This window comes from Mobula hypostoma, chromosome 10 (genome assembly GCF_963921235.1).
Source record: "Mobula hypostoma chromosome 10, sMobHyp1.1, whole genome shotgun sequence".
Taxonomy (NCBI): Eukaryota; Metazoa; Chordata; class Chondrichthyes; order Myliobatiformes; family Myliobatidae; genus Mobula; species Mobula hypostoma.
The window spans coordinates 124363066-124388031 of NC_086106.1; the positions used below are offsets into that span (position 1 = coordinate 124363066).

Consider the following 24966-nt stretch of genomic DNA (forward strand, 5'->3'; position numbering starts at 1 on the left):
TGGGGAAAAAACTTTTCCCGCGTCGTGAATAGAGTCAGAGAGTCATAGAGCACTACAGCACTGAAACAAGCCCTTCGGCCCATCTAGTCCTTACCAACCTCATCTTCTCCCTAATCGTATCTATCTGCATGAGGACCATGTCACTACCAACCTCTCCTACCCAGGTACCTACGAATCTAAACTTTTCTTGAATGAGCCCACATCCACCACTTCAGCTGGCAGCTCATTCCGCACTCACACCACCCTCTAAGTGAAGAAGTACAGGTTAGACAGGACAGTAAGTTGTGGCTCGGAAGTGTGGTGATATGTGGCCTGCCCCCAGCACGTCTTTGGACTGTACTCTTCAGTGACGTACTTCGCTGTATATTTCAATGTTTCGAAGTACATGTGACCAAAAACATCTCATCTTAAATAACACACTCAAAATGGTGGATGAACACAGCAGCTATGGAGAGGACCAAAGAACTGACATTTCGGGCGGAGACCACAGAGTGTATTTGGTGACCACTTGCAGTGGGATTTCTTCCCAGTGAAGAAGGTCTATATTCTTGGCTCAGTCAACACCAGAGATATAAAGATACTGATTTCCTTCTCTCTGAGAGAACTTACCTTGCATAAATTGGACACTTTGGTTTCTACATTACACTATTAAATGAAAAAGTACTTTATTGTCTACAAAGCACTTAGGAGGAGCTTCTGCTCATGAAAAAGGCTACAGGAATATTAGTCTTTCTTCTGTAATGTGTCCCAGGAAACACAACATATGTTTCCCTGTCATTAATATCACAGGCAAACAAATTTGTGCAAAGAAAGGAGTTGCTGAGCTAAGCAGTTCTGAACATGAGCAGATGTTGTGATGTCAGTGGCATTGAACTGCTGACCTTGTAAGTCCCAGGGTCAAAGCCAGGATACAAAGCTTGGAGAAAGTTGAATGCCTGGCTCAAATCCAGCTTGTTTATTGCCCTGAAAACCCTCGTGTAATTAAGAGACAAGCAGTGATATAGAAGGAAGCAGATGTTGAACCTGTAGGCAGGCCCTGTGTTCATTATGACAGTGAGCTGCCTTCATAATCAATACACCAAACACTTTGCAGGCACTCAAGAGGAGTTTGATTAACACCGTGATGCACGGTTTTATTGCACAAATCAATCAAGAGTTCTGTTATTTTATTCATAATAATTACACTCAGCCCTTCCTTATTCGTTCTGACAGGAGACAGGGATAAATGTTGTACTGGAAAGCACTCCAAGCAGATAAAATCCAGCTGCAATCTCTGTCATAATCACAAACAACCAGCATTGTAAATGTGACTGCTATTTGCCAATCAACCATGACTTTGATTGCTTTTAAACCAGATCTTAACATCTATCAATGAAATATTCATCAGCCCTTCAGTAAACGTAAACATTGCAACTTGAAGTCTAAAGGTCGATATTAAATTGAAAGATGGCAACATGGGAGGGAAGTAAATCACTTTAACTGTTGACAATTCGCCTTTATTGGGAGCTGGCTGTGTAGAGCGAGGTTATATGAAGTCCCCGGACGGGAGGGAACACAATGAATGTATGTTAAATATGAAACAATAGTGACTACTTCTGTGTTTACAACTTGGTTGTTGTTATAGTGGCCTAATCCGCCTCATAAAAAGTCAAGCTCAGACCTCACAACCTGCTGAAATAACAGTCTCTGAAACTCACACCGCCCGCCTGGTGCAATGATAACATAGAACAGAGAACATTAAACATTACAGCACACTATAGGCACTTTGGCCTTCAATGTTGTGTCAACCTTTTAACCTACTCTGGGATCAATCTAACCCTTCTCTCCTACATAACCCTCCATTTTTCTATCATCCTTGTGCCTATCCAAGACTTTCTTATATGCCCCTAATATTGTTGCCTCGACCACCAACCTTAGCAGGGCGTTCCATGCATTCACCCCTCACTGTGTAAAAAACTCACCTCTAACATCTTCCCTACACTTTCCTCCGATCACCTTAAAATTATGCCTATTTGCATTAGCCATTTTCCACTGGGGAAAGTAAAATTATCTGGCGATCATCTTAATCTATGCCTCTTATCTTGTATACCTCTGCCAAGTTGGATCTTATCCTCCTTCAGTCCAAGGAGAATAGCCCTCGCGCACTCAATCTATCTTCATAAGGCATGTAATCTAATCCAGGCAACATCCTGGCAAATCTCCTCTGTGCTCTCTCTAAATCTTCTACATCCTTCCTATAATGACATGACTAGACTTGAGCACAATATTCCGAGTGTGGTCTAACCAGGGTTTATAGAACTGCAATATTACCTCGTGGCTCTTGAATTCAAACCTTACCCCCACCCCCACCCCCGCCAATGGCAACGGTGGGTTCTCCTGTCGCCGCAGTTGGATGAGTCATGGCATTTTCAAAAATAGGATCTTCTGTTAACTTCTCCATTGATCTTTGTGAGGCTGTAGAATTTGGATATTGATTACCCATTCAAGCTGACAGTGGAACTTAGCTATACTAATTGATAGCCAAAGAGTACACTTTGATCATTATTAATAGCATCCAATCATCCACAATTGCCCAGAGTATCATTCCCTCAAGTAGTAAATTATTTTAGCTGTTAAAAAGTGTCAGCCTTTTCCAAAGACATATGGGTTAGTAGGTTAATTGGTCACATGGGTGTAATTGGGCAGCGCAGGCTCGATGGGCTAGAAGAGCCCATTACCATGCTGAATCTCAAAATAATACAATTTATCTTTGCTGCTGTTGGTGTTATACTGCACAGTGAAGAGGGTAATCTAAGTTTACAGTGGGATCTAGACCAACTTGTGAAGTGGGCCAGAGAATGGAAGGTGGAATTTAATTTGAACAGTTTCATGGTGTTGTACTTTGATAAGTTCAACCAGACTCCAGTTAATTATAGGGCCTTGGGAAGTGTTCTGGAACACAGGGGCCTCAGGCTAGCAGTACATCAAGTCATAGAGCACCACGGCACAGAAATAAGCACTTCAGCCTGGTTTTCTGCCTAGTCACATCTACCTGCAACTGGCTGATAGCTCCCCCACCACTACCCCTCTTATCCAAGTACCTATCCAAATTTCTCTTGAATGATACAATCAAGCCTGCATCCACCATTTCCACTTGCAGCTCATTTCACACTCGCACCACTCTCTGAATGAAGTAGGTCCCCCTCAGATTCCCCTTAAATACTTCACCATTCACCTTAAACCTACTGTATGACCTTGCATTCTACTTTCACCCAAAGTGAGGGAAGCCAAAATTCACCTTCTCTGTAATCCCTCCTCCATAATTTTATATACCTCAAAAAGATTTCCTTTCATTTTCCTATGCTCTGTGAAATGAAGTCCTAACTTTTTCAACCAACTGGTGGGGTGGAGATACACATCAACCAAAGGAGGTGTAAGGTACTCCTTCCCTCCGCTAGCCTGTAGGTCACCCTTGGGCAAGGTGTAGCACCTGCTTAGCCCCTCCGATCAGGGTTACTAGAAGCCATACAAGATAACAGTAAAAATACAGTCCTACAAAAATATATTACAGTCCTAGTCCCTAAGTCACATGTCCTGCAGAATGATGCTGCATGGATGATTTCAGTAAGAATGAGGCCTCAGCAGTCCGCAGATGAACACACACATGCAATTCACCTTATCCTACACTGAGCGAACACTGGACAGCAGCACTGATGGGGGGGTGGGGGGCCTGCTCCCAATCCAACATGAATGCCGCACCATAGCGCCTCCGGCTTTTCCTCTCCTGGGTGGCTGCAACAGGCAACCCCGCGGCATGAGGCCTAGTTCGTGCTGTAACCGAGGGCACACAGCTTTCCCACTGTCGGTCTTACCAATAAAGCAGTGAATTGGACTTGCAACATTCCACATCACCAATGTCCAACAGGGTCTTGCGATGACAATAAGGAAGTCCAAGACAATTTTCTCTATTTTATTCAATTCTCTGATTGATGCAATTCTTTCTCTCTCTTCTTTACCTGTTTATCTCTCTGTTTCGCAGTTTCAGTGGCTCATGCCTTTGATGCAGAAGGGAAAGAGGAGTAGAGGGGAGTGGTAGTGCTAGTGCTAGGGGACTCAATACTCAGAGGAACAGACAGGAGATTCTGTGGATGTGAATGGAACACCCAGATGGCATGTTGCCTCCCAGGTGCCAGTGGCAGGGACATCTCTGATCACAACCACAGCATTTTGAAGAGGATGGGAGAGCAGCTAGATGTCTTGGTATATATTGGTACCAATGACATAGGAAGGAAAAGCAATGAGGTCCTGAAGAGAGAATTTAGAGAACTAGGCAGCAAGCTGAGAAGCAAGACCTCCAGAAAGTAATTTCTGGATTGCTGCCTGCACCACGCGCCAGTGAGGATAAAAACAGGATGATTTGGCAGATAAATGTGTGGCTGAGAACCTGGTGCAAGGGGCAGGGCTTCAAATTGTTCAAACATTGGGATCTCTTCTGGGGGAAGGTATGACCTGTCCAAAAGTGATGGGTTGCACATGAACCCAAGGGGAACCAATATTCTTGTAGGCAGGTTTGTTAGAGCTGTTGGGGAGGGTTTAAACTAATTTGGCAGGGGGGTGGGAGCCAGAGTGAAGGGACTCAGGACAGGAGAATGGTGAAAAAGCATGCAGTCAGACTGACAGGAAGGGCAGGCAGATGACAGAACAAAATTGCAGCCAGCATGGTGAGTATCAGTGCATTAAGGATGCAGAATCAAACGGAGTAACAAATACAGTACTCTAAGTTTTATATCTCAATCCATGGAGTATAAGAGATAAGGTGGATGATCTTGTTGCACTTTTACAGATTGTTGGGTATGATGTTGTCGCCATCACAATGGCTGAATTGTGGCTGAAGGATGGTTGCGGTTGGAAGCTGAACGTCCAAGGTGATACGTTGTATCAGAGGGATAGTAAGGTTGGCACAGGGGTTGTCTCTGCTGGTAGAGAATGGCATCAAATCTTTAGAAAACTGCAACATAGGATTGGAAAATGTTGAAATCTTGTGGTTTGAGTTAAGAATCTGCAACGGTAAAAGGACCATGACAGCAGTTATATACAGGCCTCCAAATGGTAGCTGGGATGTAGACTACAGATTACAATGGGAAAAAGAAAAGGCGTGTCAAAAGGCCTAGGTTATGATAGTCATGGGACATGCAGGTAGATTGAGAAAATCAGGGTGGTAATGGATCTCAAGAGAGTGAATTTGTTGAATGCTTATGAGAGGGCTTTTTAGAGCAGTTTGTCATTGTGCCACCAGACCATAAGACCATGAGGCCATACTAAGGGATTAGCTATACTGGACTGAGTGTGATGCAATAAACCAGAGGTAATTAGGAAGCTTACGGTTAAAAAAAAAACCCTGAGGAGGCAGCGATCACAATATGATTTTCAACTTGAAATTTGATAGGGAGAAAGTAAAGTCTGACATATCAGTATTTCAGTGGAGTAAATGAAATTAGAGTGGGATGAGAGAGGAGCTGGCCGAAGTAAATTGGAAGGAGATGCAGGCATGGATGACAGCAGAGCAGCAATGGCTTGAGTTTCTGGGAAAAATGAGGAAGGTGCAGGAGAAATGTATTCCAAAAACAAACAAATACTCAAATGGCAAAATAGTACATATGTGGCTGACAAGCGAAATCAAAGGTAATGTAAAAGCAAAAGAGAGGGCAGACAACAAAGCAAAAATTAACAGGAAGATAGAGGGTTGTGAAACTTTTTAAAAACCTACAGAAAGCAACTAAAAGAAACATTAGGAGGGAAAAGATGAAATATGAAAGCAAGCTAGCAAACAATATCAAGGTGGACAGAAAAAGTTTTTCAAGTATATAAAAAATAAAAGAGAGATGAGAGTTGATATAGGACCACAAGAAAATGAGGCTGGAGAAATAATAACAGGGGATAAGGAGCTAGCAGATGAACTAAATGAGTATTTTGATCAACCTTCACTGCGGAAGACACCAGCAATGTGCCTAGTGTTAAAGGGTGTGAGAGAAGATAAGTGAGGGCAGTTACTATTATAAGGGAGAAGGTGCTCAAAAAGCTGAAAAATCTAAAGGTACAAAAGCCAACTAGATCAGATGAACTGCACCCTAGTGTTCTAAAAGAGGTAGCAGTAGAGATTGTGGAGGCATTAGTAATGAGCTTTCAAGAATCATTGGACTCTGGCATGGTTCCAGAGGACTGGAAAATTGCATATGTTGCTCCACTCTTTAAAAAAGGAGGAAGGCAGCAGAAAGGAAATTACAGACCATTTAGCCTGTCCTCAGTGGTTGGGAAGATGTTGGAGTCAATTGTTAAGGATGAGGTTGGTGACATGGGACAAGATAGGACAAAATCAGTGTGGTTTCCATGAGGGAAAATTTTGCCTGACAAATCTGTTGGAATTCTTTGAGGTGATTACAAGTAGGATAGATAAAGGGGGTGCAGTGGATGTTGTATACTTGGATTTTCAGATGGCCTTTGACAAGGTGCCACACATGAGGCTGCTTACCAAGTTAAGAGCCCATGGTATTACAGGGAAGTTACTGGCATGGTTTGAGCATTGGTTGATTGGTAAGAGGGAGCGAGTGGGAATAAAAGGAGCCTTTTCTGGATGGTTGCCAGTGATCAGTGGTGTTCCACAGGGTTCGGAGTTGGGACTACTTCTTTTTATGCTGTATACCAATGATTTAGATGATGGAATAGATGGCTTTGTTGCCAAGTGTGCAGATGATACAAAGATTGGTGGATGGGGGAAGGTACTGTTGAGAAAACAGGAAGGCTGCAGAAGGAGTTAGACAGATTAGGAGAATAGGCAAGAAAGTGGCAAATGAAACATAATGTTGGAAAATGCATGGTCATGCACTTTGGTAGAAGCAATAAATATGCAGGCTATTTTGTAAATGGGGAGAACACTCAAAAATCTGAGATGCAAAGGGACTTGGGAGTCCTTGTGCAGAACACTCTAAAGGTTAACTTGCAGGTTGTGTCAGTGGTGAGGAAGGCAAATGCAATGTTAGCATTAATTTCAAGAGGTCTAGAATATAAGAGCAGGGTTGTGATGCTGAGGCTTTATAAGGCACTGGTGAGACCTCACCTTGAGTATTGAGAACAGTTTTGGGCTCCATATCTAGGGAAAGTTGTGCTGGCATTGGAGAGGGTTCAGAACAAGTTCACAAGGATGATTCTGAGAATGAAAAGGTTATCAAATGAGGAACTTTTGATGGCCCTGCACCTCTACTCGCTGGAATTTAGAAGGATGGGGGGGGATCTCCGTGAAACCTTTTGAATGTTGAAAGGACTAGACAGAGTAAATATGGAAAGGATGTTTGCCCTGTTTGGGGAGTACTGGATAAGAGGGCACAGCCTCAGGATAAAGGAGTGTCCATTTAAAACAGAGATGTGGAGAAATTTCTTTAGCCAGAGGGTGGTGAATTTGTGGAATTTGTTCCCATAGGCAGCTGTGGAGGCCAGGTCATTGGGTGTACTTAAGGTGGAGATAGATAGGTTCTTGATTGACCACGGCAGCAAAGGTTACGGGAAGAAGGCCGGGTAGTGGGTCTGCGGAGGGAGAAGAAATAAGGGATCAGCCATGATTGAATGCTGGAGCAGACTCAATGTGCCAAATGGCCTAATTCCACTCCTATGTCATATGGTCTTATGGATGTTACCTCACTACTCCACACCCAGATTGCAAACTTATTTTTTATTATTCATTTACTGGATGTGGGCATCACCAGTTAAACCAGCATTTATTGCCCATCTCTAGTTGCCCTTGAGAAGGTGACGATGAGCTGCCTTCTTGAAACACTGCAGCCCGAGGTATAGGTATACCTACAGGAATCTCCTAGGAAGAGATTTAAAAAAAAGATTTTAAAGAAGAACCCATCCAAGTAGCCAGCCCTACTGCAAGATACCTGCCTCTAGTAAACTCTGGAGCCAGGGAATAAATAAGGAAAACTTACTTTCCATTTGTTCCCCAAGGAGATGGAACCTGCGAGGCTTTCGAGGAACTCTGCAACAGAGAAAACCACAAATGAAAATGCAGTAGAGACCTGAGGCAGCTTTCTAAGCAAGCTGAGTGGGGGCTTCAAATTTGTTGTTTAGAGAAATCAGAATCGGATTGATTATCACCCTTTTACATCGCATGAAATATTTTGTCTTGCGGCAGTAGTACAGTGCAAGGGCATGAAATTACTCTAAATTATACAAAGCGAACAAAAAGTAATACTGGGGTTTATTATCACAACGTATGTTATGAAATTCATGATTCATCATAAAAATTACTCGTTGGGTTGAGTCCTCCACACAACTAACAACAGCACACTGATGATGTATCCTCGTATGGTGACGACACGTTTGCTAGCAAATTGCGAGTATTGGAAAAAACTCAACCCAACCATCAACCACCCAAGCTACACATTTTCTGAATTATTTCCATAAAAATTACTCAAAGCTACAACGTCAATAAATAGTGCAAACGATGAATAATGAGGTAGTTCTCGTGGATTCATTGATCGTTCAGAAATCTGATGACAGAGGGGAGACTGCTTCTAAATTGTTAAGTGTGTAGTTTTGAGCTCCTGTCTCTCCACCCCGATGGTTGTAATGGGAAAAGGCTATGACCCAGATGGTGAGGGTCCTTAACAATGGACGCCGCCTTCTTGTGGTACTGGCTGTTGAAGATGTGCTCAATGGTGGGGAAGCTTTTTGTCTGTGATCGAGCTGGCAAAGTCTACAACTCTCTGCAGCCTCTCACGATCTTCCATACCAAGTGCAACCTCCCCCACCATCGAGAACATCTGCAGAGACTCAGCAGCGGGATAAAAGTCCAAAACCCAATGGAGCACTGATTGGTGTGGGTTCTACTGCCAGATTAAATAAAATGAATAAAGCATCTTCGCTCTGATCTTCCACACATCAACATCACCAAACACAAATCTGAGGTCACGGTTAACTTGCCTGCAACTTGTAATGCTGGCACTTCCGATGGGGGAAGCGTATGCTTGCCGTGATTCTAGCCTCTAAATAAGGCACTTGAGTATAAATGTACAGGCTCAGATCCCAGTGCTACATCAAAAGGAGGGGCTGGTGTCTTCGGATGAAATGTTAAACCAAGATTGTCTGTTTGCAAGTAACGATATCCCACGGCATTCCCTTGAAGTAGAGCAGGGGGATTATCCCTGCTGTCCAACAATTAATTATCGCTGAAAAGGAGCAGGAGGCAGGAGGCACAGGAGACTGAAGGCCCACACTGCAAGGTTCAATAACAGCTTCTTCTCTGCCACCATCAGCTTCTTGAACCGAGCTGAAAAACTCGAACATTACCGTGGGCTGTTCTCTCTCTCTCTCTCTCAACTTGCAATAATGTTGTTATGTTTATGTTGTTATGTATAATTTATGTTAACTTAAGTTTATGCAATTGATGTTTGTCATGTTTCTAATATACTATGCTGCTGCTGCAGAGAGCTAATTTTCATGACATTTATACCCTGACAATAAACTCGAACTTGAACATTTCTGGTACAAATTAATACACAAAATGCTGGAAGATCTGAACAAGTCAGGCATCATCTACAAGGGAAGTAAACAGTCAACAGAAACATCTTTCTCCCTTCTCCTTTCTAGTGCTGATGAAGGGCCTCAGCCTGAAAGGTGACTATTTATTCCCCTCCACTGATGTTGCCTGACCTGCTGAGTTCCTTCAGTGCGTGTTTTGTGTGTGTCGCTTTGAATTTCCAGCATCTGCAGAACCGCTCATGTTTATGGAACAAATGAACTGGTCATTGTTATACTGCTGTTATTTTGTGGCAGCTTCCTATGCAGACATTTTCTTTGTATTCTCTACGATACAACACAGGTCACAATTTACAAGGTTGCCATTGGTTGGACAAGTGTGATGAGGTCTAAACACTTAAACATTTCTTTCTTTAATGACAGTACTTTGCTTCAGATAATTAACCAGAGGTTCTGTGGTTAATGGAACCAATAAATCTGGTACTATGTAGGCACGCAACTGAAAATATCAATGAATAATGTTGGAGACAGGGCACCATTGTGAGTGTCCTGTCTAGCTACATTATTGCGTGGTATGGAAGACGCAAGACATCAGATTGCAAGACCCTACAGAGGATAGTACAAACCACTGAGATAATCATCAGGGCATCCCTGCCCCCTATTTGTGATACTTGCCAGGAGTGTTACAGACCAAGGGCACAAAACTTTGCTGAGGATCCCTACCACCCATCCCACAATCTCTTTGACCCACTACCATCAGGAAGGAGGTACTAAAGCATCAGGTCTAAGACTGCCAGATTGGGTAACAGCTTCTTCCCTCAGGCTGTGAGACTAATGAATACTTTGCCACTACCAAGTTCTCGTCACTAGGACAACAAGTTGTTTACTGCATGCTCTTATTATTTACTGTTTACCTGTGCTGCATGCCTTTTGAATTATTTATTAGCTTATTTATGTTATTTTTTTGGTTTTTGTGCTGTATGTGATATATGTTCTGTGGATGCACTGTGGTCTGGAGGAACATCATTTCATTTGGGTGTACAGTCAGATGGCAATAAACTCGAACTTGAAATTGAGACTTATTTTACAAACTGGCTAGCTCATTCTCTGTGGGAAATAACTGTGTGGTTGTCTCTGAGTGACCTCTGCAGTGGTGTGTGAACTATTTATTCCTGACAATAATTACCCCAAGATGAAAGACCCAGAGATGCTTTCAGGGAATAGAATATAGAACAATAAGCACAGGGAAGGGCCATTCTGCCCATTATATTGTGCTAGATTAAACCAGCAATTAAATGCACAGCTAAACTAGTACCTTCTGCCTACAAAATGTCCATACCCCTCCATTCTCTGCACATTCATTAGCCTGACTAAGAGCCTCTTAAATGCCTCTGTCTTATCTAACTCCAAAACAACCCCTGACAGCGCATTCCAGGCACCAATAACTCTCTGTGTAAAAAAAAATCTGTCCCCAACGCTTCCTTTGAAATTACTGCTTTCAACCCCCTAGTATTAGACATTACAACCTTGGAAGGAAGACATTGTCTGTGCACTCTATCTATGCCCCTCATAATCTTATAAACCTCTATCAGATCTCCCCTCAGCCTCCACCACTCCAAGGAAAACAACCTAAGTTTGTCTGACCACTTCTTACAGCACATGCCCGCTAATCCAAGCAACATCCTGGTAGACTTCTTCTGACCCACTCCCAAACCCCCCAACATACTCCCTATAATTGTGGGGGAGGGGAGGAGACCAGAAATGAATGCAATACTCCAGATGTGATATTTCCGTATTCCCACTTTTGCACTGCATTATTCTGTGACAACTTGAAGTTTAAAGTTTACAGTTCAAGGTAAACTGATTCTCAAAGTACATATACAGTGGCATGCAAAGGCTTGGGCACCCCGATCAAAATTTCTGTTACTGACGTCGTGCCCTCTTGTCCTAGACTCCCCTACCATGGGAAATAACTTTGCCATGTCTAATCTGTTCAGGCCTTTTCACATTCAGAATGTTTCTCTGAGATTCGGAGGATCCGTCCTGGGCCCAGTATGTAAGTGCAATTATAATGAAAGCATGGCAGCGCCTCTACCTCCTTAACAGTTTGTGACGATTTGGCATGACATCTAAACCTTTGACAAACTTCTATAGATGTGTGATGGAGAGTATATTGACTAGTTGCCTCACAGCCTGGTATGGAAACATCAATTACTTATGGTCTTATGCTCTAAATTATACCACCAGGAATTTAGAGTTGCTGGTCCTCTCCACTGCTGATTTCTTGATGAGGACTAGCTCATTGGCCTCCAGTTTTCTCTCCCTACTGAAGTCAATAATCAACTGTTTGGTCTTGTTAACATTGAGTGAGAGGTTGTTGTTGTTGGACCACTCAAGCAGATTTTTAACCTCCCTCTTATTTGCTGATTTGTCACCACCTTTGATTTGGCCAACAACAGTGGTGTTTTTGGCATGCTTAAGTATGGTATTGGAGCTATGTGTAGCCTCGCATAGGTATAAAATGAGAAGAGTAGGGGGCCAAGCTCACAGCCTTATGATGCACCTGTGCTGAGGGAGATTGTGGAGGAGATATTGTTGTCAATCTGAACTGGCTGAGGTCTGCAAGTGAGGAAATCCAGGATCCAATTGCATAAGGAGCTAACGAGGCCAAGGTCTTGAAGTCCATTGATTAGTTTTGAGGGGATGACAGTATTGAATGCTGAGTTGTAGTCAATGAAGAGCATCCGGATGTATGTATCTTCACTGTCCAGATGTTCCAGGATTGAGAGAAGAACCATTGGAATGGAATTTGCAGTGGACCTCTTGCGATGGTAGGCAAATTGGAGCGGATCCAAGTTACTTCTCAGGCAGGAGTTAATATGTTTCACCACCAACCTCTCAAAGCACTTCATTGCTGTGAATGTAAGTAATACTGGACGATCGTCATTGAGGTAGGTTACCATGCTCTTCTGAGACAGTGGTATAATTGAAGCCTGTATGAAGCCGCTGGGCAGCTTAGACGACTGAAGTGGGAAGTTAAAGATCTCAGTGAACACTCCAGCCAATTGGACAACACAGGTCTTTAGCACTCAGTCAGGTACTCATCTGGGCTGGATGCTTTCCGAGGGTTTATGCTCCTGAAGGAAGCTCTAATGTTGGCTTTAGGAATTAAGATTACAGGATCATTGGGGATGTGTGAGTTCCTGAAGGTTCCTCCATGTTTTGCTGGCAAAAGAGGGCATAGAAGTCATTGAGCTCATCTGGAAGCAGAGCCTTGTTGCCACCTATGTCACTTGGTTTTACTTTGTAAGATGTGATAGCGTTCATATCCGCCACAGCTTTTGAGCATCCTTTATTGATTCAAGTTTGATCTGGAATGCACACTTTCTCTATGAGATGTGAAGTAGCAATTCCAGAAATCAGGAGCCACTTGTTTAAAGATTTCTAATTTCTCTATTACCTCAGTGACATATTCTTGAGGAAATGTGATCATAATCTGAGGAAATCCTGAGCAATTGATATTGTGCCACAACCCTGCATATTTTGATGGGATCTGAGATAGGAAAATTAAATATTCTTTTACCACTTAAGTTGTATTACTAGTTAGATTAGAATAGATGACTTTGGGCAGATTTGATACTTGCTGCTTGGGCGGAGTGCAAGGTGTGAGTCTGCACGAAAGCTCACAAGGTTCAAGGCATTAAACAAGTTGTCTGGACAGACTCTCGTGGATTTGGAGAGGGCTATGTGAGGAGCTGGTGTTATTGAGCTGTTTACCATTGAAGGAATTGTTACCCCTTCTCTATTGGCCTGGAGAAGCATTAGGGGGCTCTCTTTGAAATTGTGTGACCACTCGAGTCGAATATGATGTTCTCCTAAGGGGCTGTCTATTTGAGAGAATCTAGAGGCCAATTCAGGGTCCACATGTCCTGGTACAGTGTGGGTAAGTGTACGTGTTGGCTATGGTCAGTGGTTGGGTCTTTTGGTTTGTCAATCTCTCCATTTATAGTTGCCACTTGTTCTCTGTGCCACAGCAAAGTTCGTTCTTATGTAGCACAGCTCCCTCTTGAACAAATTTTCCAACAGGAGCACAGATGTATAGAATCATATAGCACAGATAGAGGTTCTTTGATGCACTGAGTGCAAACTGACCATCAAGCACTCATTTACACTAATCTAAAACTAATCCATTTAATTCACAGCACAGTTCAATCGGCTACCTCCAGATGCTACCATTCATTTACACTCAGTGGGCACTTTATTAGGTACGCCTGCTCATTAATGCAAATCTCCAATCAGCCAATCATGTGGCAGCAGTTCAATGTATGGAAGTATGCAGTCATGGTCTACATGTTCAGTCGTTTTTCAGAACAGATATCAGAATGGGCAATAAATATAATCTAAGTGATTTTGACCATGGAATGATTGTTGGTGCCAGATGGGATGGATTGAGTATCTCAGAAATTGCTGATCCCCAGAGATTTTCACGCACTCACTCTCAAGATTTTACAGAGAATTGTGTGAAAAACAAAAAAAAAAATCAAGTGAAAATCCTGTGGGTGAAAATGCCTTGTTAATAAGAGAGATAAGAGGAGAATGCTAGACTGGTTCAAGTGACAGGAAGGCGACAGTAACTCAAGTAACCATGTGTTACAATAATAATGATCAGAAGAGTATCTCTGAATGCACAACACATAGAACCTTGAAGTGGATAGGCTGCAGCAGCAGAAGACCATGAACATACACTCAATGGCTATTTTATGAGGTACAGGAGGTATTGAAAAAGTGGCCACTGAGTGTATACATGGAGCTAATTTACAATGGCCAGTTAAATCTACCAACCCATACATTTCCCACTGTGTAACACAAGAGTGACATGTTGGCATAACACTTAACAGCACCAGCAACCATGTTTCATTTTCTACCGCTGCCTGTAAAGAGTTTGTACGTTCTCCAGTTTCCTCCCACATTCCAAAGACGTAGGAGTTAGCATTAGTAGGTCGTGGGCATGGTATGTTTTATTTCTATGCATTTTTATCGATTTAGTGATACAACACAGTAACAGGCTCGTCTGGCCCACTGACCTTGCATTGCCCAATTACACCCATGTACTAGTTAACCAACTAACTCGTATGTCTTTGGAATGTGGGAGGGAACCAGAGCACCCAAGGAAATCCACGTCGTCACAGGGAGAACGTACAAACTCCTTACAGAGAGCAGTGGAATTGAAATCTGCTGGTGATGCAAAGGGATTACGCTAACCATGATGCCACTGTGCCGGAAGTATGATGACACTTATGGGCTGCCCACAGCAGATCATCAGACTGTGTTCATCATTGACACAAACAACACATGCTCCCCTACCTACCTACCTTCCCCCTCACCAGGCTTCACCTGTCACCTTCTACCTTGTACTCCTTCGCCTCCCCTCACATCTTATTCTGGTTTCTTCCTCTCCCTTTCCAATCCTGACAAAACACTGACTGTATATTCCTCTCCATAGACGCTGCCTGACTTGCTGAGTTCCTCCAGCTGTTTGTGTGTTACTATGTGTTTCACTGTGTGTTTCAGTGTTTTGATGTTCGTTCATTGTTGTAGGATCACGATCCTTCCATGACCATGCTGTGTACATACATCTATTGATGCTTCTGGACACATCTTCAGTGATGTTCCTGGAATCATCGGGTGTTTCGGGTCTTTCAACATCATACAACCTCCTCCAGGTGATCTAGCCGGGGCTGATCAGACCCCAGCTTGTGTCCAGGTGGCTAGCTACTTATGACTCCATGGCTCCCCTCTTTTGAGCCACAGCCATCTTGAGGCCCTCTCTGCCGCATCGGTGGTACTGCGGATGGCTCTCCTCTTCCTCTCTCCCTCGATGCCCAAAATGCTGAAGGCTCTAACTAAAGAATGGGCCACAAATCCCCTACAACCAACCTTCACTGGGAGACACCTTGCTCTCCATCCAGCCTGCTGACAGTTGCTGACCAGTCCTGCGTACTTAGAGAGCTTCCTTTCAAAGGCCTCTTCCAAGCTATCTTCCCATGGGACTGTCAGCTCCAGCAGCACCACTTGCTTAGTAGACTCAGACACTAGGACAATGTCTGGTCGCAGGGTGGTGGCTGCGATATGGTTGGGGAACTTCAGCTGCCCTTCGAGGTCCACCAACAGCTGCCAGTCCCTTGCAGAGGTCGGAATGCCCGCAGATGTATGATCACGATTCTTCCATGACCATGATTGTTCTTGGCAAATTTTTCTACAGAAGTGGTTTGCCATTGCCTTCTTCCGGGCAGTGTCTTTACAAGACAGGTGACCCCAGCCATTATTAATACTCTTCAGAGATTGCCTGCCTGGTGTCAGTGATCGCATAACCAGGACTTGTGGTATGCACCAGCTGCTCATATGACCATCCACTATCTGCTCCTATAGCTTCACGAGACCCTGATCGGGGGGCTAAGCAGGTTCTACACCTTACCCAAGGATGACCTGCACGCTAGTAGGGAGAACGAGTGCCCTACACCTCCCTCAGTAGACATGTGTCTCCACCCACCACCCAGTTTTGATGTACATGTGACAAATAAAGCTAATTTATCTCCTTACAATTTTTGCTTTGTGGAAGATATAGGAGCACTCAGAGGAATTCCTTGTGATCACAGGGAGAGCAGGCAAACGCCAAGCTAACAAAGACTGAGGTCGGGAGTGAACTATCGCACAGTACAGTAGCATAACGGTTAGCACAGCATTTTACAGCACTGGCGACCTGGCTTTAATTCCCGCTGCTGCCAAAAAGGAGCTTGTATGTTCTGCCTGTGACTGTGTGGGTTTCCCCGGAGTGCTCCAGTTTCCTCCCACAGTCCAAAGACATGCTGCTTGGTAGGGTAATTTGTAAATGTAAAGTGAACCATGGTTAGGCTAGGGTTAAGTTAGGAGATTGTTGGGCAGCACAGCTTGAAGTGCCAGAAGGGCCTATTCCATATTGTATCTCATCAATAAGTAAATAAATTGTGCCTCTGTGTCACCAAAGGGCACGTCCAGAATTTGTTAAAACTTTACAAGTGTAATCTTCACCACAGGAAGTCTCTCAACCGATTGTTGAAGAAGAAATGAAATCTGCTTGATTGGTTTTGAAGCATTTCAGGTCTGACCTCAAGGCCCGGTTTGATTAATAGGTCCTATCTCAAACAATTTTCAAATGAACCAAAGGCAAAACATGGAGACAATTTTTCTTCCAAAGCAATGAAATGTTACAAACTGGAATGCACTGCTTGGACAGCTGGTGGAAAAAGCTCAAATAGATTTCCAGTCACAAACGAGAGAAAATCTGCAGCTGCTGGAAATCCGAGCGTCACACACAAAATGCTGGAGCAACTCGGTAGGTCAGGCAGCATCTATGGAAAAAGAGTACAGTCGACATTTCGGGCCGAGACCCTTCAGCAGGAAGGGTTTCAGCCCGAAACTTCAACTGTATTCTTTTCCATAGATGCTGCCTGGCCTGCTGAGTTCGTTCAGCTTTTTGTGTGTGTTGAAATACATTTCCAAAGTGAATTGAATATGTGTTAGAACTGCAAAACGATACGTACAGGGGGAAAGGGAAGGGGTGTAGGGTGGAGGGAGCACAGGATTCATTGGATGATTCATTCAATGAACTGTCCCACCTTTGGATAGGGAAGAGGGTGATAGTCAAATGGTCTTGCATCTTTACACAACTTCCATCCTTCCCTCTCTTTCATGGTCCACAGTCCTCTCAGATTATATTCCTTCTTCTTTAGCTCTTCATCTCTTACATCTATTACTTCCCAGCTTCTTACTTCATCACCCTTCCCTCCCCCACCCTCCCCCAACTAACTTCCCGCTCACCACCATTCTGTGTGCATGTTACATCTCTATCAAATTACCTCTCATCTTTCTTCACTACAAAGAGAAAATTCCTCCATGTACAAGGGTTTATCCCATGTTCCACTGATGCACAGTTAAGGGTAGGCAAGTTGTCGAGTAGGCATGCCATGTTGGTGTCGGAAGCATGGAGACATTTGTGGACGGCTCTCAGTACATCCTGGGATGTGTTGGTCCTTGACATACAGTGGTATGCAAAAGTTTGGGCAGCCCTGGTCAAAATTTCTGTTACTGTGAACAGTTAAGTGAGTAGAAGATGAACTGATCTCCAAAAGTCATAAAGTTAAAGATGAAACATTCTTTTCAACATTTTAAGCAAGATTAGTTTATTATTTTTGTTTTGTACAATTTTAGAGTGAAAAAAAGGAAAGGAGCACCATGTAAAAGTTTGGGCACCCCAAGAGACTTAAGCTCTCAGATAACTTTTACCAAAGTCTCAAACCTTAATTAGCTTGTTAGGGCTATGGCTTGTTCACAGTCATTGTTAGGAAAGGCCAGGTGATACAAATTTCGAAGCTTTATAAATATCCTAACTCCTCAAACCTTGTCCCAACAATCAGCAGCCAAGAAAACTTTCCAAGAGAACTGCTCGTAGGATTGCTAGAAAGGCAAATCAAAACCCCCGTTGGATTGCAAAAGACCTTCAGGAAGATTTAGCAGACTCTGGAGTGGTGGTGCACTGTTCTACTGTGCAGCGACACCTGCACAAATATGACCTTCATGGAAGAGTCATCAGAAGAAATAAACAACAGAAGAAATAAACAAGTCCTGTGAACTGACGAAGTTAAAACAGAACTTCTTGGGCGCAATGAGCAAAGGTATGTTTGGAGAAAAAAGGGTGCAGAATTTCATGAAAAGAACACCTCTCCAACTGTTAAGCATGGGGGTGGATCGATCACACTTTGGGCTTGTGTTGTAGCCAGTGGCACGGAGAACATTTCACTGGTAGAGGGAAGAATGAATTCAATTAAATACCAGCAAATTCTGGAAGCAAACATCACACCGTCTGTAAAAAAGCTGAAGATGAAAAGGGGATGTCTTCTACAACAGGATAATGATCCTAAACACACCTCAAAATCCACAATGGACTACCTCAAGAGGCTCAAGCTGAAGGTTTTGCCATGGCCCTCACAGTCCCCTGACATAAATATCATCGAGGATCTGTGGATAGACTTCAAAAGAGCAGTGCATGCAAGACGGCCCAAGAATCTCACAGAACTAGAAGCCCTTTGCAAGGAAGAATGGGTGAAAATCCCACAAACAAGAATTGAAAGACTCTTAGCTGGCTACAAAAAACATTTACAAGCTGTGATACTTGCCAAAGGGGGTGTTACTAAGTACTGACCATGCAGGGTGCCCAAACTTTTGCTTCAGGCCCTTTCCCTTTTTTGTTATTTTGAAACTGTAAAAGATGGAAATAAAAAAGTAACCTTGCTTAAAATATTAAAGAAGTGGGTCATCTTTAACTTCCTGCCTTTTAGAAATCAGGTCATCTTTTACTTGCTTAGCTATTCACAGTAACAGAAATTTTGACAAGGGGTGCCCAAGCTTTTGTATGCCAGTGTATATGATGCTTTTTACTGTTAGTTTTAATGTACAAAGCTAATCATTGTCGAGAGCAGGGGTTCCTAACCTTTTTAAGGCCATGTAGTCCTACCATTAATCAAGTGGTCTGTGGATCACAGGTTGGGAACCCCGATCTAAAGGGTGAGGATCAATTGACTTCTCTCCTCAGGCACAAATGAATAACTGCGGTTCCTAATGTTCTAGATAGCTGAAGAACTAATCCAAAATGAAACATTCTGCTTGGATCACAGTTATGAATAATTGGCAAAGTCTGCAGCTTTTTAAGTATTCATTCTGAGACTTGCTCCAAACATAACAATAAGGAGGTGATTAAACAGCCAAAAGGAGCAACTGCATTTGGGAAATCTTTGCATCAGTTGGAGTGTAATGTACTGAAAATCACAAAACACAATACAGAGGACACTTTAACTATTTCTGCTGTTGTGTTTGACAAGAAATCCTGAAAAGCCGAAGTCAATAGAGAGCAGAGTTTTCAGAATGGATTCAAGGAAACATTAAACTATTGCAAAGCCCCAGAGGCTTATTACAGAGAGAGGCATCTTTCAGCAGAGAACGCAAGTAATTAAAAATGTTACGGGATGCTTGGCAGGAGTGTATTCAGAGCATACTGAGCAACCCAGATTGGGTGACAGAAGGCTTGCTGAAAAAATCGGTTTAAGATAGAGATGGGTAGTGAGGGGATGTACATAGGAGATTCTGCAGATGTTGGAAATCCACAGCAAGACACACACAAAATGCGGGAGGAACTCAGCAGGTCAGGCAGCATCCATGGAAATGAACAAACAGTCAATGACTCAGGCTGAGATGCTCAGGACTGGAAAGGAAGGGAGAAGATGCCAGAATAAGATGGTGGGGGAAGGGGTGGGAGCATAAGCTAGAAGGTGATAGGTGAGACCAGGTGGATGCAGGAAGGGGTGAAGAAAGAAACTGGGAGGTGATAAGTGGAAAATGCAAAGGGCTGGAGAAGAGAGGTTATGAAGCTTTGGAAGGTTCCCAGAGCTTAAGGCTCCGGCACCCAAAGGCGCATTGCCAACAGTGGAATAATGATACATCCAGTAATGGGGGTGAGCAGATCTGGCAGAACTTTACAGGGTGAGGGATCACTCACTTCGGAAGTGGAAAATGACATGATTTCTGAAAGTGAAGTTTAGTCGGGTCAGTACGCTGGGGAGATCAAAGCCCAGTGTCTGCAGGTCTGAGTCCATGTCCACTGGAGGAATGGGACTGACGCCTGTCTGGAGAATGCGCTTGGGTAGGAGGGAGAAACGGGCCTGTTTTTACTGTTCGCAACACACACAAAACGCAAGTTAGGCAGCGTCTACGGAAAAGAACAAGCAGTCAACATTTCGGGCCCAGACTGTTCTTCAGGATTGGAAAAGTTTGGGGGAGGGAAAGGAGGCTAAAAGGTGATAGGTGAAGCTAGGTGGATGGGAAAGTTCAAGGGCTGGAGAGGAAGGAATCTGATAGGAGAGGAGAGTGGGCCATAGGAGAATGGGAAGGGGGGGGGAATCCAGGGGGAGGTGATAGGCAGGTGAGGAAAAGAGGTAAGAAGGGAGCCAAAATGGGGAATTAAAGAAGAAGGAAGGGGAGGGTGGAAATTAACAGAAGTTATAGAAATCTGTGTTTTTGCTGTTGTTGTTTTGCTGTTTGCTGGGTTATTCTGCTGAGCATTGTGGGCATGCTACGTTGACACAGGAACATGTGGTGGCACATGCGGGCTTCCCCCAGTGGTACCTTCAGCTGTGTTGGTTGTTAACGCAAGCGACACATTTCACTGTATGTTTTGATAAAGACGTAACAAATCAACTTGAATTTTCAATCTTAATTACATGTTCAGTACTGGAGGTGAGCAGATTTCTCAGAACCTTATAGGGAGAGGAATCGCTCACTTAGGGAGAAGAAAATAATGTGATTTCTGAAAGTGTGGTTTTGTCAGGCTGAAGACAACTTCAGTCAGCAAGATTTAGCAGGACAGTGTAAACTAAGATTTGGGCCACAGAATTCTGGATGATTTCCAGTTTATGCCTATGGCAACCACTTGCTATTTCAAGATTAATACCATTACCCCATTCTCTCCGCACTGGATTGTGTATTTTGTTTTAAATACACATCCATTTCTCGCTTAAAAGATGCAACTGTATCTGTCTCAACTCTTCCCTGTGGCAAAGCATTGTACGCTTCAATAAGTCTGCATGTAAACAAGCTTTTCCTAGTGCTTTGTTCGGTTTCCTGATAATAAATTTAAAATTGATCATTTCTTGTCACTGATACACTGCGCCCCACCCCCCACCCGACCAGAGGGAGCAGTTTATCATTTTTGATCTATCAAAGCAACACATAATTTTTAATAAAGCAACGCGCACTAAAGCTCCTCTAATCTCTATTGGAAACAGACTGAGCAACTGAAATCTACAAAGATATTCCTTCAGATGGGGAACAGTATAAAAAAATTTCTCCAGATCTACAGATCTGCATGTGTGGAATGAGCTGCAAGCGGACATGGTGGATGGGGGCTCAATTGCAGCACTTAAGAAAAGATTGGCACAGTCCATGGATGGGAAGGGTACAGAGGGCTATGCTTTAGGCGCGAGTCGACGGAGCTAAGCAGAATAACAGTTTAGCATGGGCTAGATGGGCCAAAGGGTCTGTTTTTGTGCTGTTGTGCTCTATGATTCTGCAGATGTACGATGGAGAGCACTCTGGCTGGTTCCAATGCACAGGATGGAAAGAGGTTGCGGAGTGTTGCCAGCTCGGCCAGCACCATCACTGGCACAATCCTCAAAGCTCAGCTGATACCGCCCCCCCCACCACCTGTAAACTCACTTTCAAGGCCTTTACAACTCACGTTCACTGTAATACCTTTTGTTATTATTTGCACGAGTTGTCTTCTTTTAAAAATTGGATTTTTGTACGGTTTTTTCATAAATTTTATTGTACTTCTGTATTTCCCCGTAAATGCTGCAAGAAAATGAATCTGAAGGTGACAAACATGCACTTTCATATTAAATTTACTTTGAATTTTGAACCTCCCACACTATCAAAGATATCTTCATAATACAGTGCCTCAGGAGGGTGTCTTCCATCATTAAAGACCCTCACCATCCAAGATAGGCCCTCTTCGTTCGGGAGGAGGTACAGGAGCCTTAAGATCTCCACTGAACATTTTAGGAACAGCTTTTTCCTCTCAACCATCAGATTTCTGTATGCTTCATGATTTGATAATCCTTGTTGAACTTTTTTAATTTTAACTTATAGTAATTTCTAATGTCTTGCACTGTCTGTAGCCAGAAGACAAATTTTACGACACGTCAGTGATAATAAACCTGAATTTGGTTCTGACACTGCAACCATCACCACTGTCAAAGATAAAAGTACTTCATTGGCTTGGGGTTGCTTTCAGATGCTCTGGAATAAATGTAAAGGGTTCAATAGAATAATGCAAGATTATATTTTCATAATAACCTCCTTTACAGGAAACAATTTCTTACTTAGTGTTCATCCCTAGAAAAGCAGGATCTGTCTCTGACAGTTTTTACCCCTAATTGGATCTGAGTGAATGACAGAGTTAAGGCAGATGATGAAGACTCCCTACAGTGATAACTGACTCAGATGAAATTACCTTAAAATATTCCATCAAGGATCGGGAATATTTCATGGCGTGATCTTTCTTAAGTCGGAACATCCTCAAGTAGAGAAGTGACAAGCATCGGTAACTAGATTTAATTAGAGAAAATCCGTTAGGCTAAGCACTCAAACAATGCAATTTATGTCAACAATGCATTTGATATTAGATTGGTGAAGAATGTAAGACCATAAGATACAGAAACAAATTCAGGCTATTCAGCCCATCGAGCCTGCTCCACCATTCAATCATTGCTAATTATTTTAGAGAACCCCACTCTTCTCATTACCTTTACCATTATCACCCTGTGCTGTGTCCATAAGACCACAGGACCATAGGATATAGAAGCAGAATTAGGTCATTTGGCCCCTCGAATCTGCTCTGCCATTTCCTCTCAGCCCCAACCTCCTGCCTTCTCCCGTATCCCTTCATGCCCCTACCCATCAAGAATCCATCGACCTTTGCCTTAAATATACATAAAGACTAGTCCTCCACAGCTGCCTGTGGCAACAAATTACACAGATTCATCACCCTCTGGCTGAGGAAATTCCTCCGTAACTCCATTCTAAAAGGACATCCTTCTATTCTGAGGCTGTGTCCTCTGGTCTTAGACTATCCCACCATAGGAAACATCCTCTCCATATCCACTCTATCAAGGCCTTTTGCCATTCGATAGGTTTTAATAAGGTCACTCCTCATTCTTCTGAATTCCAGTGAATACAGGTCCACAGCCAACAAACACTCTTCATATGACAAACCGTTTAATACTTGAATCATTTTTGTGAACCTCTTTTAAACCCTGTCCAGTTTTAGCACATCCTTTCTAAGACAAGGGGCTCAAAAATGCTCACAATATTCCAGTGCTTTATAAAGTCTCAACATTACATCCTTGTTTTTATATTCTAGTCCTTTTGAAATGAATGCTCACATTGCATGTGCCTTCTTGACCACAGGCTCAAGTTGCAAATTAACCTTTAGGGAATCCTGTACAAGCTCTCCCAAATCCCTCTGCACCTCAGATTTTTGTATTTTCTCTCCATTTAGAATATAGTCAACCCTTTCATTTCTTCTACCAAAGTGCATGACCATACACTTACTGATGCTGTGTTCCATCTGCCCTTTCTTTTCCCATTCTCCAAATCTGTCTAAGCCTGTCTAAGGAAGTAGCCTCTCTACTTCCTCCAAGCTACCTGCACTCCACCTATCTTCATAGTGTCGGCAGATAGAGGAGGAAATATATCATAGCACCGCAGCAAAGTATCATAGAAACAGGCCCTTTGGACAATCCAGTTCCTACTGATGAGTTATTGGGCTTACGCCGATGGTCCTGCCCATGGACCCGCACCTGGGCCAGAGCCCTCCATACCCCTCTCATCCATATATTTATCCAAATTTCTGTTAAATGTTGAAATTGGCCCCTCATCCACCACTTCTGCTGGCAGCTCGTTCCACACTCTCACCACCTTCTGAGTGAAGAAGTTCCTCCTCGGGTTCCCCTTTAAATATTTCACCTTACACCCTAACACATGATCTTCAATTCTAGTCTCATCCAGCCTGAGTGGGGTAAAAAGCCTGCTTCCATTTATCCTATCTACATTCCCTATAATTGTGTATAGCTGTATCAAATCTCCCCTCTAGGAAATAATGTCTTAACCTGTTCAACTTTTCCCTTTAGCTGAAGTTCTCAAATCCCAGCAACATCCCTGTATTTTTATTTTGATCTGTGATGGTGTGGTAAACAATGGCCTGATGACTGTTGGAGAAGTCATGGTCAAAGGTAGCTATGACGAGGTGTCCAAGAGCTGCCACCTTGCCTCTGCAAGGTAGAGGTAGTCCGATTGAAGGGCCTTGACCGCGCTCTTCCCTCCACATTTGCTGTTTGATCTATGGATTTCCTCCATCTTCTTGTTTCTTGCTTCAGATTTTAGTGTCTCAAGCTCAAGTTCAAATTCATTGTCATCTGAATGTACATATAAACTACATGAAACAATATTCCACCACACCACAGTGCACCCACAGAACATAACACACACAGCGCATAAATCAAAATATTACCACTTATGTTAATAAAATATCATTTGCTTATTAATTTATTTGATACACACAAATAAAGTGAAGATGCAGTTATTCATAATATTAGTAATCAGATGTCGACTTTGCTAAAACTCACCATAGAACTGCTAGTTTCTTATCTGCTATCGTTGCCAAGGAACCGGTGAAATTCTTTAACCTCATGGCGTACCTTGAGAAAGAAGCAAGTGACGATTAACATTCCCAATGATTAAACAATATCTGTGCAGTTTCAATTATCGGAAGTTGGAAGGGGAGAAGATGCACAAGTTTTGTTCTTG

At 43.1% G+C, this 24966-nt stretch overlaps 1 protein-coding gene across 4 annotated transcripts in view; it reads right to left on the reverse strand.

Moving 5' to 3' along the window:
• Positions 1-24966, reverse strand: part of aff2 (AF4/FMR2 family, member 2) — a 711233-nt gene that overhangs the window by 17786 nt on the left and 668481 nt on the right. For 3 of the 4 annotated variants that reach the window (XM_063061151.1, XM_063061150.1, XM_063061152.1), the window contains exons 17-19: positions 24786-24857; positions 22613-22706; positions 7962-8011 (exon numbers count right to left, since the gene is read on the reverse strand). In XM_063061151.1, the coding sequence (XP_062917221.1) occupies positions 7962-8011; positions 22613-22706; positions 24786-24857 (216 nt within the window). Of the gene's footprint in view, positions 1-7009; positions 7844-7961; positions 8012-22612; positions 22707-24785; positions 24858-24966 lie in introns of those variants that run through there. The other variant, XM_063061153.1, reaches the window with a different exon arrangement.